This window comes from Protopterus annectens, chromosome 10.part0, assembly GCF_019279795.1.
Source record: "Protopterus annectens isolate FY-2018-M chromosome 10.part0, PAN1.0, whole genome shotgun sequence".
NCBI classification, from domain to species: domain Eukaryota; kingdom Metazoa; phylum Chordata; order Ceratodontiformes; family Protopteridae; genus Protopterus; species Protopterus annectens.
Window position 1 is genome coordinate 1,466,160,536 of NC_056744.1, and position 14,795 is coordinate 1,466,175,330.

General features: G+C 41.8%; 1 protein-coding gene across 1 annotated transcript in view; it reads right to left on the reverse strand.

Annotated features, from left to right (window-relative positions):
* Positions 1 to 1,190: 1,190 nt before the first annotated feature.
* LOC122813655 (ADP-ribose glycohydrolase OARD1-like) overlaps positions 1,191 to 14,795 on the reverse strand; it is a 244,751-nt gene continuing 231,146 nt past the window's right edge. The window contains exon 5 of the mRNA XM_044086093.1: positions 1,191 to 2,623. Within this exon, the coding sequence (XP_043942028.1) occupies positions 2,506 to 2,623 (118 nt within the window). The 3' untranslated portion in view covers positions 1,191 to 2,505. The remainder of the gene's footprint in view (positions 2,624 to 14,795) is intronic.

The window sequence follows — 14,795 nt, forward strand, 5'->3', positions numbered from 1 at the left end:
TTGGGCTTGGGCATCCATTAATAATATTTGTGCAGCTGATACATGGTCTAATACTCATACTTTTATTGCTCATTACAAATTAGACATACTCTCTAGAAATAGAGCTGCTTTTGGTTCCACTGTTCTCCAGAACATCCTTCCAAGAGGGCCACCCAAGGTTACCGTAGCTGGGGACTCTGTCCCATACATTGAGGAACAAATGAAAATGACAACATCAGGTAAAGAAGTTATGTACAGACCATAATGTTCCATCAGTGTTGTTGATTTTCATTCTTCTTCAACTCCCCCTCCCCCGTCCATGTCTTTGGGATGAACGGAACTCTTGACAGGAACCATAGTTCCTGTTTGAGCTCCTGATCTTTCAGCTATTACCTTTCCATCATACCTTTGTTAATATTTCTCTCATAATATTGTACATAATAGTGGCAAACTGGATCTGAGGTACTGCAGTAGGCAGGGGCATTATGGGCTTTTCTCAACTAAATATGCTTTGAATACTTTTCAGTTGTTAATGCTGTAAAATGCAGGAGATTTACATGTGTGATTAGTTGTTACTGACATTTGTTAAGGCAAAGTGCTAAACAACAAATACACCTTACCCTGCTGAAGGCGTATCATAAATGAGTAGTCAGCCAATGATGAGGCTCTTCCAGCATGTAGCACAGAAGTACCTTGGTGCACTGTGAGTGCAGACATGATAAAGAGCTTAATATGCAGATTTTTCAAGGCATGCTGTTTTCTGTACTTCTACAATCTGTTATGAGCTTTGTTCTATATCATTCTTCAACTGCCAATTCAATCAACTGCCTGTTGCTGCTTGAATAAATGAATAACCATTAGCTGGCACTAGGCCAAATCATGTGACTGAACATTACTGGGCAGAGACAGACCAAAAGTTACAAAAATAAGTGTATCCTGCATTATTTGGGTGCAAAAAGTACATACAGTTTAACATGCCATTGAATTATTTGAGTATTCCTACATCTAGATCCTCCCTACTTGCTGTGACTTCAGCTTCTATTTATTATTTATTTATTGACATTTCATTTTATAAGCATTTTTGGAAGATATGCTCTATGTCTTTTTCTTTCAGCATCTTTTTTGGTGAGACTGAAAAAAAATTCATGTGAACAGCCCAAATGGCATACACAATAATATTAAAAATAAACTCAAAAACACCGACTAGAGGCTGAAAATCTACAGAGACATAACGTGCATATTTGTCCAAATCTCTGAAAACTTAGCTTTCATGTAGTGCAACAACTGAATACTTTAACAAAGAAGTCATACATACTCATTGTAAAATACCACTGTTCCTTCACCAGAGACAAAACATAACACAAAGCAACAGATTTAACATAAAAAATACGCTCTGCACCAGAATTATAATAGCAAAATAGTAATTTAACTGATCGATGCATATAAAAGTAGAATGACATAAAATTCTAAGCAAAAATATCCCATGTGTGACAAAGAATGTCAATACTGCAATATAGTCAATTAATAGAGCACTGCCCAGTAATAAATGGATATACACACTGGGTGCATAGAGACATTTAACTTGAGATAACTTTTGAGAAAGGAAAGGTGCTCTTTGAGGGAACTCCAGCTTAACACTAGTTGAAGACAGGTTTACAATTAAAGTTGATGAGTACATCAAATCGAGTTTAGTAAAAAAAAAAATACAGCAGATATAAAATTAAAACAGCACTAATTTTAAGGTGTGCTGAATATGAGAGATGCAGCTTTAGCCTGCAATCACATATTTATTGATGTGGTTTCCCTTATAGGGATAGTTGCAATATTTTAATATTCCCCCAAGTAGGTCACATAATACCATTCAATATAATTTTTTTGAACACTGCACTACTGATGAATTCCAACAACGTGATTAATACCAAAATATAACTGAGCACTGCATCCTTCCTCCATTTCTAATGTGACATTTGTTAAAGCATAATGCGGATAAATAGCAAATACATCAGTCTGAGTACAGAATTTTAGTGATTTTTAAAAGAAGTCTGCAAGTAAGTAAATGGGCAGCATTCTTTAAATGAATCATTAGCTTTAACAGTTATGTAAGAACTGACCAGAGGATATTAACTTAGAAATAAACAGCTCCAATGTCAAGCAAAAACTTTATTAAGGCAAAGCTTTCGGGTAACAACCCTTTCTCAGTGTTGCCTGGTTGTCACCCGAAAGCTTTGCTTTAATAAAGTTTTCGCTTGATGTTGGAGCGGTTTATTTCTGAGTCTATCGTTATTTTTCCAGTTACCACAGAATCAACCTTATCGCCAGATGATTAACTTCTCAGAGATATTTTTGGGTTATTGTCCATGGCAGTCATAATTTCTGGATGCTGTAATATGTAGATGTCATTTCTATGGAAATGTGAAGCCTGTTTTTTTAGACTCATCATCATCATGAGCAGCAGCAGCCCCCTTTCTTTTTTCTTTTTTTTTTGTAGAGTGGCTGTCTAGAATGTTTTTCTCTTTACCTCCAAGCTTAGTTAACTTCTTTGGGCCAGCAATACACAACTACTTTTATGGGCGTGTGAGCAAAAACCCCTCGGATGAGATTTGATACAAGGTTCCAGCCCAGTCTATCTCTTCCACTGCCAATCCTGAAGGAGAAAAAAAAGACAATGTGGTTATTTGACAGTTCAAATCTTTAAATATCAAGATGCAGTTCATTACAGATTGCCTGAAAAAATTATTTATTATTTTGATTAAATCTTCTACAACCCTTTCAAAATAACAGCCTCTTGACTACCATATGAATTCTGCCCGTAAGTTACTTCAGAATTTAGTAGGAGCCTTCTTAATATTTACTAGACACCTTTCTGAGGTTTGAGACTCTGAGTTATAAACTTATCCCTCCACTGCACCTTATTTATCTGAAGGTGAAGATTTAGGACCCTGTTTGTAGTACTGGTGAAGCTATTGTACTTGTAGAAATACACGTTTATGGGAGTATTAAAAGAAAGACAACTGGGTTTCTAATGCAGAGGAGGCAAAACAGAGATCTCCCTTAAAAAGTCTATAAGACACTGAATAAAGGGACAGAACTTTCAACCTCTTTCTTAATGGCCTGGGCTTCAGGCCTGTGATATTTCTGGTTAGAAAACATTGGGTTTTTCTAACTGTTCGATATGTTTAATGAAATACAACTAGAAGAGGGGAATTGTACTCAATAATCAGTCTGATTTATGCTAAGTATAAGGGAGTCACTATGTTTTTAGATCTTGAAGATATTTTTTTAGCAATTATCTGTGCTAAATAGAATGATTTCCTGGTGACCATTGTCAAATGATGGTCAAAACAGGCAGAATTATCAGCATATGTTCCTCTTTCATATGGTATGATGGGGGAAAGAGATGTCCACCAAAAGTGATACCACATTTTTTTACCATTTAGTTTGAGACCATTTCTAGTACACTAAGAAATTACTAGGGAGGATCACTTAATAACCCACAGTTTGCAGCTGTCTCCAAATGTTATTTGAAAGACATTGTTCTTTGCTTGGAGATCTGAGAAGTAAAAGCCAAAAATGAGAGGTCTTAGTACCAAGCCCTGAGGGACACCACGGATCACATTCATGCATGCACTGTGTGGGTTCTAACTTTCAGTCAGTTTGCGTTGCTTTTTTAAAGCATTTAGCTTTTGTGTGATGCCAGCACGGGAAAGGATGTCAAAGACCTTGGAAAGGTCAAGACACACAATGTGTACCACATGGCTACTATATATAGACTCTGTTGCCCTTTCAAAGAAGTTTATAAGATTCTACAGATGGGTTCTACTCCTCACAAAGCCAGGGTATTGGGGGTCAAGCTAATATTCTTGATATCATCATTTGGCTTTGCAGATGAGGCTTGTAAGACTGATAGATCTATAATTATGTGGGCTGTAAGGCCACCCTTATGGAAGGACATCATGACTGCACTGCTGTAATCTTCAGGGGACAAAACCGGCAGCTAAACTTAGATCCACAACGGCATGTTTACCACTATTAATTAATCAACCAGGTATATTTTCAGGTCCCATGGAGGAAGTATTTTTCATCTTGGTTAGCACTTTTTTAAACACCTTTACTGAATTATCATTTATGACATAGGCAAACTTACATTTTTATAAAAGTAATTAAACCATATTAACAAGTTCACATTTACAAACATTATGTATCACATATTATTCTATACCAAATAATCAAAGAAACATTACATGAATGGTTCGATTACTGCCTTCTGTCAAACCTCACTCCTCCAAACATTTCCTGCATGTATTGTTCCCATGTTTTACATTTATGTAATTTACTCCTACCCTTTTCTAAAGATCTGAATTCCTATTCTTTTATCTCTATTGCAATATTTACTACTTCAGATATATGTGGTTTAGACTTTGATTTCCAATTTCTAGTAATTGCTTTTCTGGCAGCCACCAGAATTAAACTCAACAAGGCCATCCTATGTCTAGGCAATTCAAATGCTGTATCCCAGCTCAAAAATAATTTCCTTAGTTACATTCATTTACTTGCCCAGTATTCCTGAAAGAGTACTCTGCAGGGAATTTCTACAGTCTGCCAACTCATTACACGTGAAGAACATAGGTTCCCTTGTACCTCTTTCTTCCCCATTATATTGCCAACATTTGCCATCTACCTGAGGAAAAAATTCTTTGGAGTCTTCTTGGGTTAAAAAAGTATTTATGCAAACACTTCCATTCCAAATCTTCTAGATTTTGTTGCATATTTGGGAGCCATACATATGTCCTTCTATTGGTTCTTTATGAATTACTTATTAAATCTCTCTTCCAAATTGTTTCCGACCTCCTCTGATTGATTCCTATAGTTAATGTGCAATATTTTATATGCCCTGCTAATTATCCCTTTTTTTAAATCAGCTTCTGTTTTAGACTCAGTTAAACAACTCAACCAGTGACCATCTTTCATTTTAGATTCCCCTGTCCCTTTCTCTTTGTCTATACGCTGATATCAATGCCTGCTAGGGAAGGCAATTACTAGCCTGCAATCCAAATGTTTTGTTGGCCTTTTCCCATTCTATTACATTTCCCTCTCTAATTATTTGTTCCCAACACATTGGTTCCCCTGCCAGCTGCCTCCAGTACATTCAGACCCCTTCTTGCCTGTTATTTGTACCTCTAATTGCATTCATCCTTATCAGCAGAATCTCCTTTCTCCATTCCTGTGTTGGCTTAGTTTTTAGTATACGTTCGTCTCCTTTGTGAATATAATATTCCTTCTAGTATGACTCCAATGCTTAGGTCTTTTAAATACCTTGATGGGAATGGACCCCATTCCTAAGTCAGGACATAATTAAAGTTCACAAAATCAGTATTACTTCAGTCTTTGATGTTAGACAAGATTGCTCAGCAACTGTTAGATGCCCAGAACTGCCACCTTCTGCAGTTCATATTGGGTTACATGTATAGGTAGCATATTTTGATGTGATTGTAAATTCTTTTTTTATTGGTCCTGCTGGTCCTATTGTTAATGGAATTGACTAAGTATCTTTCTTCCACATTGCTCTCATTTTTGCTTGCAAATCCTTGAATTTTAAGATGTTGTACCCCTCAGTATAGAGGGCACCTTTTTATTAGTCCTGTTGCTGCTACTACTACTGGAATTGTTTCAATATCATCATTCTTGAAAAATTACTCATTTCCACTTGGAAATCCTAGTTAAGACTTTGTTTCTGTTGGCACAGAAGGCATTATAATCACTGGGTATACCAATTTCAGTGAGTAACAACTTCTTTTCTTGCCTTTCTTCCTTGTGTTAGAGGTCTGTTGGCACTTTAGTTCTTACTTTTGTGTAGCGCACTTATTACATTCAGTTCATATGTATGGTCTAACTGTCATATGAAGACATAATGATTTTGAAGAGAAGTGAAATACTTGTTGCATTTAACTTATTCATATGATTTAATCCCTCTGTGAGAGTGCTGAGGGTGTATTAGAGATTTCCTTTGTGTAAAACAATTACCAGAGTCAGCACATTTATATGGTTTAATCCTTTTTTAATTTCTCCAAGAACTTTGGGTTGTTTATACCATGACGGGAATGGACCCCATTCCTAAGTCAAAAGTATAAAGTTTATTAAATTAGTATTGTTTCAATCTTTGATGTTAGACAAAAGTGTTCTTCGCAGCACCTGCAATGTGCCCAGTAATGACTCCTGCAATTCATATGGAGTTACATGTATCGGTAACATACTTAAGTACGATTATAAATTGTTTTTTATAATAATTACCTACTACTGTTGAAACTGTCTAGGTATCCTTCTTCCACATAGTCCTCATTTCTGCCTTAAAATCCTGGTATTTTATGACTTTGTATCTCTTTGTACAATGACACTGTAGTCACTGGGTTTAGCAATTTCAATTATTAGTGCTACTTTCGTCTTCCTTTCATGGACTATTATATCTGGTTTTCTCATATCTATTTTTTGAACTGTTATTAATGGGTATGGCCCATGTGATATAAACTTCATTAATTTCTATAATGCTTTGGGCTCATGTTTCCAATGTTTTTCAGCTACTTCAATATTATGATGTTTGCACAATCCCCAAGGCAGCAGTCTTGCCACATTATTATGCCTTTCAGTATACAGTCCTGTCATTAGTATATTACAGCCAGCAACAAATTGTGCAACTGTGTCCAGTTCTGTTTTACAGAACCTGAATTTGTCTTTTTCTCGCACATTTTCAATGAACTTTGTAATCCAATGTGTACATAGTCTACTATCCTGGGCTGCTATTATTATTTTACCTTTTGGTTTTAGTTTACCTTTCTTTAACCATTCCTGCATCAAATCTTAGTCAACATGAGATTGTTCTAGGAGAACTCTGTACTTGCCACTATATTTGTGGATTTTTCCTTTTTTTCCTTCCTATCTGATCCTTTTCCTTATGTCTTTACTTTGTTTTTTTGGCACTTTCATTTGCCATCTGTTTTTTGCCTTCTTCTGTTATTTCTATTCCTGCTTGATACCAAAATGTTTCTGCTAAACTCAACAAAGATGTCATAGGTTCATAGGTAAATACCAGACTAGCTGCCTTGCAGGCCATTTTAAGCCTAGTTTCCACTTTTCTGCTCAAAATAACTTATCCCATGTGCTTAAAGATTGGCCTTACCCATTCCATAGTCGATAAATAGAAGTTATGTTCTTACCATAACGTTCCATGTTAGTTGTCTTCTTCTCGCCGCCTTCTTGCTGGATGGGTTCGGAGCCGACCTCGGCTCCGACTCGGCCATTCTAAAAGCTCGAGAGTTGGTTCCACCGGCTCGAGGCTCCCCTTATATCCCACAATGCTAGGCGTGAGTTACCTCAGATCTCGTTTGTGAGCTAGGCCCAGCTAATAATAGAACCAGAATAACTGGAAAGAAAGTCCACCTCTATAAACAAGGGAGAAGAGAAAGGGTGACCTACAGCCTGATCCAGGAAAATATGCACAGCAGAGCATATACCTATAGTAAAGAGGTGGTAGAAAGAGAGGTCACAATCAAACTCCTCTAGGTCTGTCCAGGCCAGGGGAAGGAGGGTGGACGAAGAAGAAGGCGAAGAAGACAACTAACATGGAACGTTATGGTAAGAACATAACTTCTATATGTTAAGTTGTCTATCTCGCCTTCATTCTTGCTGGATGGGACCGCGTCCCTAGCACCTTGTCCCGGGTGGCCTAACGGAACAGACTCTTGAGAACAGTGGTACCAAAGTTAGCTCTATGTCTGGAAGCTAAATCCAACTTATAATGTGAAATGAAAGTATGAGGAGTAGCCCAAGTAGCCGCTGCACAAATGGTGTCAATAGGCAGTCTGTCTTGGAAAGCTATAGAAGTAGCCAAAGCTCTGGTGGAATGGGCCTTAGGTTTATTAGGCAGCTTTTGGTGTCTAATTTCATAAACAATGGAAATCAGAGATGTTAGCCATCTACATAGTGATACCTTGGAAAGAGAAAGTCCCTTTCTGCCTTCTGCATAAGAGACAAACAGCTGGTCAGTTTTTCTGAATTGTTTGGTCCTATCCAAATAGTAACTTAACTGACGATGAACATCCAGCCAATGCAATTTTTGTTCAGACCTATTAGAATACCCTGGAAAAAACACAGGGAGGTCAATGCTTTGATTTAGGTTAGACGCAGAGGCCACTTTAGGTAAAAAGGACGGGTTGGTTCGTAAGGATACCCTGTCTTTATGGAACAACAGATAAGGAGGTCGACAGCTGAGTGCATGAAGTTCTGAAACTCTTCTAGCTAATAGCTACGAGAAAGAGAGTTTTCCATGATAGCAATTTTAATGAACAGGAAGCTGCAGGTTCGAAAGGGGGGAAAATCAAAGAACTGAGAACTAAATTAAGGTCCCAAGGAGGAGGAGGATTTCTTATAGGAGGTCTGAGTAGAAAAACTCCCTTCAAAAATGCTTTGCAAAGCTTGTGGGACATAATGGCAGACTCTGAAATACCCACATGAAAGTTAGATATAGCTGCCAATTGAACTTTGAGAGTAGAAGGAGATGAACCTGCATGAAAGAGTTCAGCTAGAAAATCAAGAACCATATGGATGGGAGCAGTGAAAGGATCTAAGTCCCTTCTTTGAGCCCAATAGGCAAAACGTTTCCACTTACTAAGATAAATTTTTCGAGTGGAAGATTTGTGTGAAGCTATTAAAATATCTCGAACAGTGTGAGATATTTGAGGAAGCCTGGCTAGGGTAGGAACTGGAGGAATCAAGCAGTGAGGTTCAGAGAGGGGAGGGAGCGATGCAACTGACCCGATTGATGGATCAAAAGATCTGGAACTAGGTCCAGATGCCAAGGTTGCTCCAACAGAAATTGATGTAGAAAGGGGAACCAAACCTGTCGAGGCCAGTAAGGAGCAATGAGGATCAGAGAGGCCTTCTGAGCGATAGCTTTCTGTATCACTTGAGAAATTAGTGGGAAGGGAGGAAATGCATACAGAAGTCCCCGGGCCAAACTTGGACTAGAGCGTCTCTGCTGGACTGGCCTGGTAACGGGAATAGGGTGAAATAATCTCTGCACTTGCTGTTTTGGGGTGTAGCAAAAAGGTCGCAGCAAGGCTGACCCCACTTGAGAAAAATTTTTCTCGCAATAGAATTTTTCAGAGACCACTCGTGAGGCATGAGGATAGCTCTGCTCAACTTGTCCGCGATTTGATTGGACTTCCCGGGGATGTGCGTTGCTATCAGAAAACGCTGAGAAGAAATCGCCCATTGCCACAGTCTGAGTGCTTCTCGACATAGGGGATAGGACCTGGTTCTGCCTTGTTTGTTGATATACCACACTACAGACATATTGTCCGTCTGGATTGCTATCGTTCCCAATGGAAGAGAGTCTTGAAGGGCTTGCAACGCTAAAAGCACTGCTCTCATCTCTAGAACATTTATGTGCAAGTGGCATTCGTCTGGTCGCCATATGCCCTGGACAGTTCTGCCCTGATAATGCCCCCCCACCCGATCAGGGAGGCGTCCGTTGTCAGAGTAGCAACCGGAGGGGAAGGAACAAAGGTCTTCCCAAGAGGAGCTGAGGGGAAGACATCCACCACCGAAGATGATTCTTGCATGTTTGCGTAATCATAATGGTGTGAGACATCGGAAGTTGTTGGTATGACCATTGTGTGAAGAGCATCCATTGAAGGATTCTCATGTGGAATCTGGCTAATGGAAGCAGAGGTATGGCAGCCGCCATAATCCCTAATACTTTCAGAACTAACCTGGCTTTGACTCTGTTGCTGCTGAAGAGAAGCGAGACCAGTTTGCGTATGTCTGTTATTCTCTGATCTGTTAGTCTCGCAGACATGTTGACTGTGTCTAGATTTGCGCCTATGAAGGTAATAGCATGACAAGGCGACAAAACAGACTTTTCGCAATTTATTGAGATGCCTAAGTTCTGACAAATGCGAAAAGTGTAGTCTCTGGCCATTAGAAGAAGATGCTTGGTGGGAGCTGTGAGGAGCCAGTCGTCCAAATATGGAAACACCTGGAATCCTTGACGTCTCAGGTGAGAAGCTACCACTGCCATGCATTTGGTAAACACCCGGGGGGCAGTGGTGAGTCCAAAGGGCAGGGCTCTGAATTGAAAATGACTGGTTCCCAGCCTGAAGCAGAGGAATCTTCTGGAGCGTCTGTTCATTTTTATATGATAGTACGCATCCTGAAGGTCTATAGAGCACATCCAGTTTTTTCTTCCCAATAGGGATGGATGGACTGTAGTGTGACCATCCGAAATCTTGTTTTCTTGACAGACTTGTTCAAGATACTGAGATCCAAAATTGGTCTCCAGTCCCCTGTTTTCTTTGGAACTAAAAAGAACCTGGAGTAGATTCCGGATCCTTGCTGGTCTGCTGGAACTGGCTGAATTGCTCTTTTTGTAAGTAGCTTTGAAATTTCCAAAGCTGCAAGATCCCTTTGATTGGGTGGAACATCTGGAAGGGATTTTTTTGACTGGTTTGGAATGCGAACGAAGGGAATGGAATAGCCTTCGGAAATGATGGACTGTACCCACTTGTCTTGAGTTAGGGATAGCCAGGCTTCTGGGTACAGTGCCAATCTTCCCCTGACTGCCTCCGAAGGTGGACAGTCGGGCAACACCTCAGGGATGCTGAAAGGGCTTATCGGAGAAAGTTTCTCGATTGCCCTGGTTCTGCGGACCCCTGCCTCTAGGGCGGCGTCTACCATTGTTGTTCCCCCCTCTGCCTCTGGCGGGAACCGACTCTGTGCGTCAGGCGAAGTCCCTTGAGATTGTTTGCGGAACCACATTTTCCCACTTTTCTGGCCTTTGGGGTAAGGCCTAGAAGGAGTAGAAAAATGGACTCCGACGGCAGAAAGAGTCTTGCCATCCGTCTCGCACCTAGTCAAGGTTTCTTTCACTTGAGGACCAAAAAGAGATGATCCATCAAACGGGGAATTAGTGAACGATGTTTTAAAGGGGTCCGCAGTTGCATAGCCGCATCCAGGCATGCCTGCGTAAGGCCACACCTGTCCCTGCGGCCCTGCTCGCTCCATCAGCCGCATACGAAAGGAGGCGCATGGAGGAGTTAGCTATGGAGTTCAGGGTAGCCAGCTGAGTGTTCATCTTGTCCTGAAAACCCGCAGCTGTAGGATCCTTCAACATGTCACTCGCTTCTTTGATCAAGTCCCTTTGAAGACGAGTAAAATGGCATAGGTAGTTCAGCGAACGCATAGCAAAGGTCGCTGATGAGAACATCCGCTTCCCGTACCTGTCCATAGACCTAGATTCCTTGTTAGGTGGATGGACAGGCACTGAAGGATCAGCTAGTTCCTTCTTAGTGGCAGCAGCAACCACCATAGCATCCACAGAAACTCCCTTTGTCAGAAATTGTTTATCTGCTGGTGCCGTGATAAATTTTGAGGGTCTCCTGGGAGTGGGGTCCACTGAATCAGGAGCCGCCCATGCCTTTGCTACCCCCTGCATGAGGGGGTCAAAGGGGAGACACCCAGGAGGTGGAAGGGCGAGAGCCAAACGCCTCAAGATACACAGATTCATCCTCCGAAGGGCTGAGGGCTGGCCAATTTCCCCTCTGTTTGAGGATTTCTAGAATGTCTGCAAAGGAGACATCTTCAGAAGGGGAACGGGGGGAACCCTTGGAATCCTCTAAATCTGTGTCAGAGGTGATGGACTCAGGTGAGTCTATGTGTTTCCTCTTACACTTTCTCTTCCGAGGGGGCTCTTCTGCCAATTCAGGAGAGGCCTCGAAGAAGATGAGATCCCACAGGGGATTCCTGAGGAGCTGGCTCTCTGCGGTCTGGGATGAGGGAGTGAGTAGACTTGACCTGAGGCACCGAAGAGGGAGGGGCGGACGGAGCCGACTGTGGAGTTGAACCAGGTTCCAACACACTCCGCATGACCTCGAACGCACCCCTGTCAGGCAGAGCCAGAGGTCCCCGCTCCGAGAAGCTGAAAACCTCCCTCGGCACCGACAGTGATGGCTCCGAGGCCGATGTCGGAGCCGAACTCACCAGCGCCGAAGCACCGAGAGGGAGAGCGGGGTCGGACAAGGGTCCGATGCCACTCACCCCCTCGGAGCCAACGAGGGAAGTCCGGCGTCGAGATTCTTTTAAGGAAGAAATCGGAGCCGACGACGGAGCCGAAGACATTTGTATCGGCTCCGACGCTACCACAGTCTCGGTTCCGAAACGCCCCAGCTCCGAGCTCAAAGGAGTTGGAGGAGGAACATAAAGAGGAACAGGGTCAGGCATCGACTGATGAGTCGGGCTCTGAAGCATTTGGGCCAGTGCCGCGGACTTAAGAAGTCGACTCACTACCCTCTGAAGGTCATGGTCCGAAAGCCTCGATGACCTAGAGGAGTGAGATCTATGGCTCCGTTCAGACAGCAAGGGAGATGCTGGAGCCGAATGAACGGAGCCAAGGGACGGTGACCTGGACCTATTTCTAGATGTCGGCTCCGAAGGTCTAGTCGGAGCCGACACAGGAATTTCCAATACCTCGGCTCCAGCCGGAGCCGAGGAAACCACAGAAGCTGCAGTCTGAGACTCATCGGCTCCAGCTGGAGCCGATGTAGAAGGAGGTTTCGAAGCCTTAGGCCTCGACTCAGGAGCTGGAGCCGAGGACCTAGAAGCCTTAGAGGGTTTGCCCGAAGTAACAGTAAGGGAACCCTCAGGCTTAAGTAAACCTCTCAAAATAAGTTTATTTTTTCTTTCCTGCAGGACTCTGGGGCTGAAGCCATGGCATACAGCACAAGAGTCCTGCAGGTGTAAAGGTCCCAGGTAAACACAAGAAGTGTGACCGTCTGTCAGAGACATTTTCTGACAGCACGAGTCACACTTCTTGAAGCCTGAGACCTTTGAATCCTTAGACATTGTTAAGGAAAGTGTAACCAAACACACACTCAAACACACTGATTACACTATACCCAAACTAAATTTCAAACAATTATAACTAAAAATTATACTATCCCAAGTTTTTAGTTCCCTAACAAGAAACACAAACACTCCCTAAGGGGATGGAAAGGCCCAAAGGCCTGAGGGAAGAACAAAAGTTCTTTGTGGAAGAAAAAGTGGAAAAACAGGAAAAGGGAGGGTCTGAATCCACTAAACTAAGGGAAATAACAATAATGAATTAAATTAAAGGGGTTTAAGTAGACTATACTTATTCTACAATAACTCACCTGAAGCCGGTAGAAACCAAACACCTCGATCGCTGTAGCGGCAAACGAGATCTGAGGTAACTCACGCCTAGCATTGTGGGATATAAGGGGAGCCTCGAGCCATTGGAACCAACTCTCGAGCTTTTAGAGTGGCCGAGTCGGAGCCGAGGTCGGCTCCGAACCCATCCAGCAAGAATGAAGGCGAGATAGACAACTTAACATTTATATATTACCACTAATAAGAATAAAATGACATCATACCATAGATAATTTGAGGGGGATCCATGCATGGGATAAAGCATTTAGGAGCTGCCTCTACCCATTAATAGCACAGGGGGCAGTCCTGGGGTAAATTCTTTGTTTACCATCCATAGATTTAAGTTGCACTTGAAAATGGATATTGATGAACATCGTTTTGTATGGATGGGAAGTCTGTTCCACAGCAGCAGTATCCTCTGCAAGATATACCTGTCCCTTCAAACTCTTCTGTTGATGTTGCAGAACATGTTTAGACACCTAGATTTATAGTATTTCTGATGCTATTTGACTTGCTAATGTGCAGTAAATCCATCAGTAATGGGTTGGAAGATGCCTTATATGTCAGATATACACATTTTTGACTTCTCCTCATGTTTTAAAACTTTCACTATGTTTGGATCTGATGACGTTATGAACGCAGTCCCAAGACTGCAGATCTATAAATGCAGTTAATTTCAAGGTAACCCATACCTCCTTCAGAGTGAGGAATATATAATCAGGGTATAGCTAGATTTTTTTATATCATTTGATAAGCATGAAGCATTTTTCATGTTTTTGTGTCTGACTGATCCAATACTTTTTGGGGCCAGTCAGTCACCCCAAAAATGTAAATTAGAACAGGAAGAGCAAAATTATTTATAGCTTGGACTTTATTCTTAGATGTCAAGGCAGTTTTCAGTATTAGTTTTAGGGCAGTATTCATAGTTCTGCCATTTGTTGGTGAGTAGTGGTATTCTGCTAACAACAGTACTACCTAGATATGTAAATGTACTCAGAGTAGGTGATTCATGCCAACTATGGAAACATGAAGATGTTTTGTTAAACATGCCTCCTTATGGCAAAAGCATAACATATTTAAGGCATAAGCATTAGGGAAACAGTTGCTATGAGGATAAGGCAACTTAGACATTGGCACGTTACTCTGATTCATAGAAATATATAGTCTACTCAGAGGCGATCTCTGCTTTACATACAAGGCCATGTCAAACCCTGAGCGGTTGGACATGCTCCACTTAAAGAAATCCCAATCCCTCAGGGATCTCTACATACAAGCACACCTGAGCGTGGTCCTAAAAATCTGCCTCTAGAGGACGAGGGGTCCGAAGCTGGATGGCACTGCTGAGACTTGCAGAACCACAGCTTCTTTTGTCCCTTCTGATTCCTTGAAAAGGATTGTTGGGGATTAGAGAAGCGGACTCCGACGGCAGACAGCGTCTTCCCGTCCTTCTCGCTTTGGACCAGCGTTTCGCGAACGGTCTTGCCAAAAAGCGAAGACACATCAAAGGGCACATTCGCGAAGGACGCCTTGAAGGGATCCGTGAAATTGCAAAGACGGAGTCAGGTGTGACACCGCAAGACGACCCTGGCTCCACTGGCCCT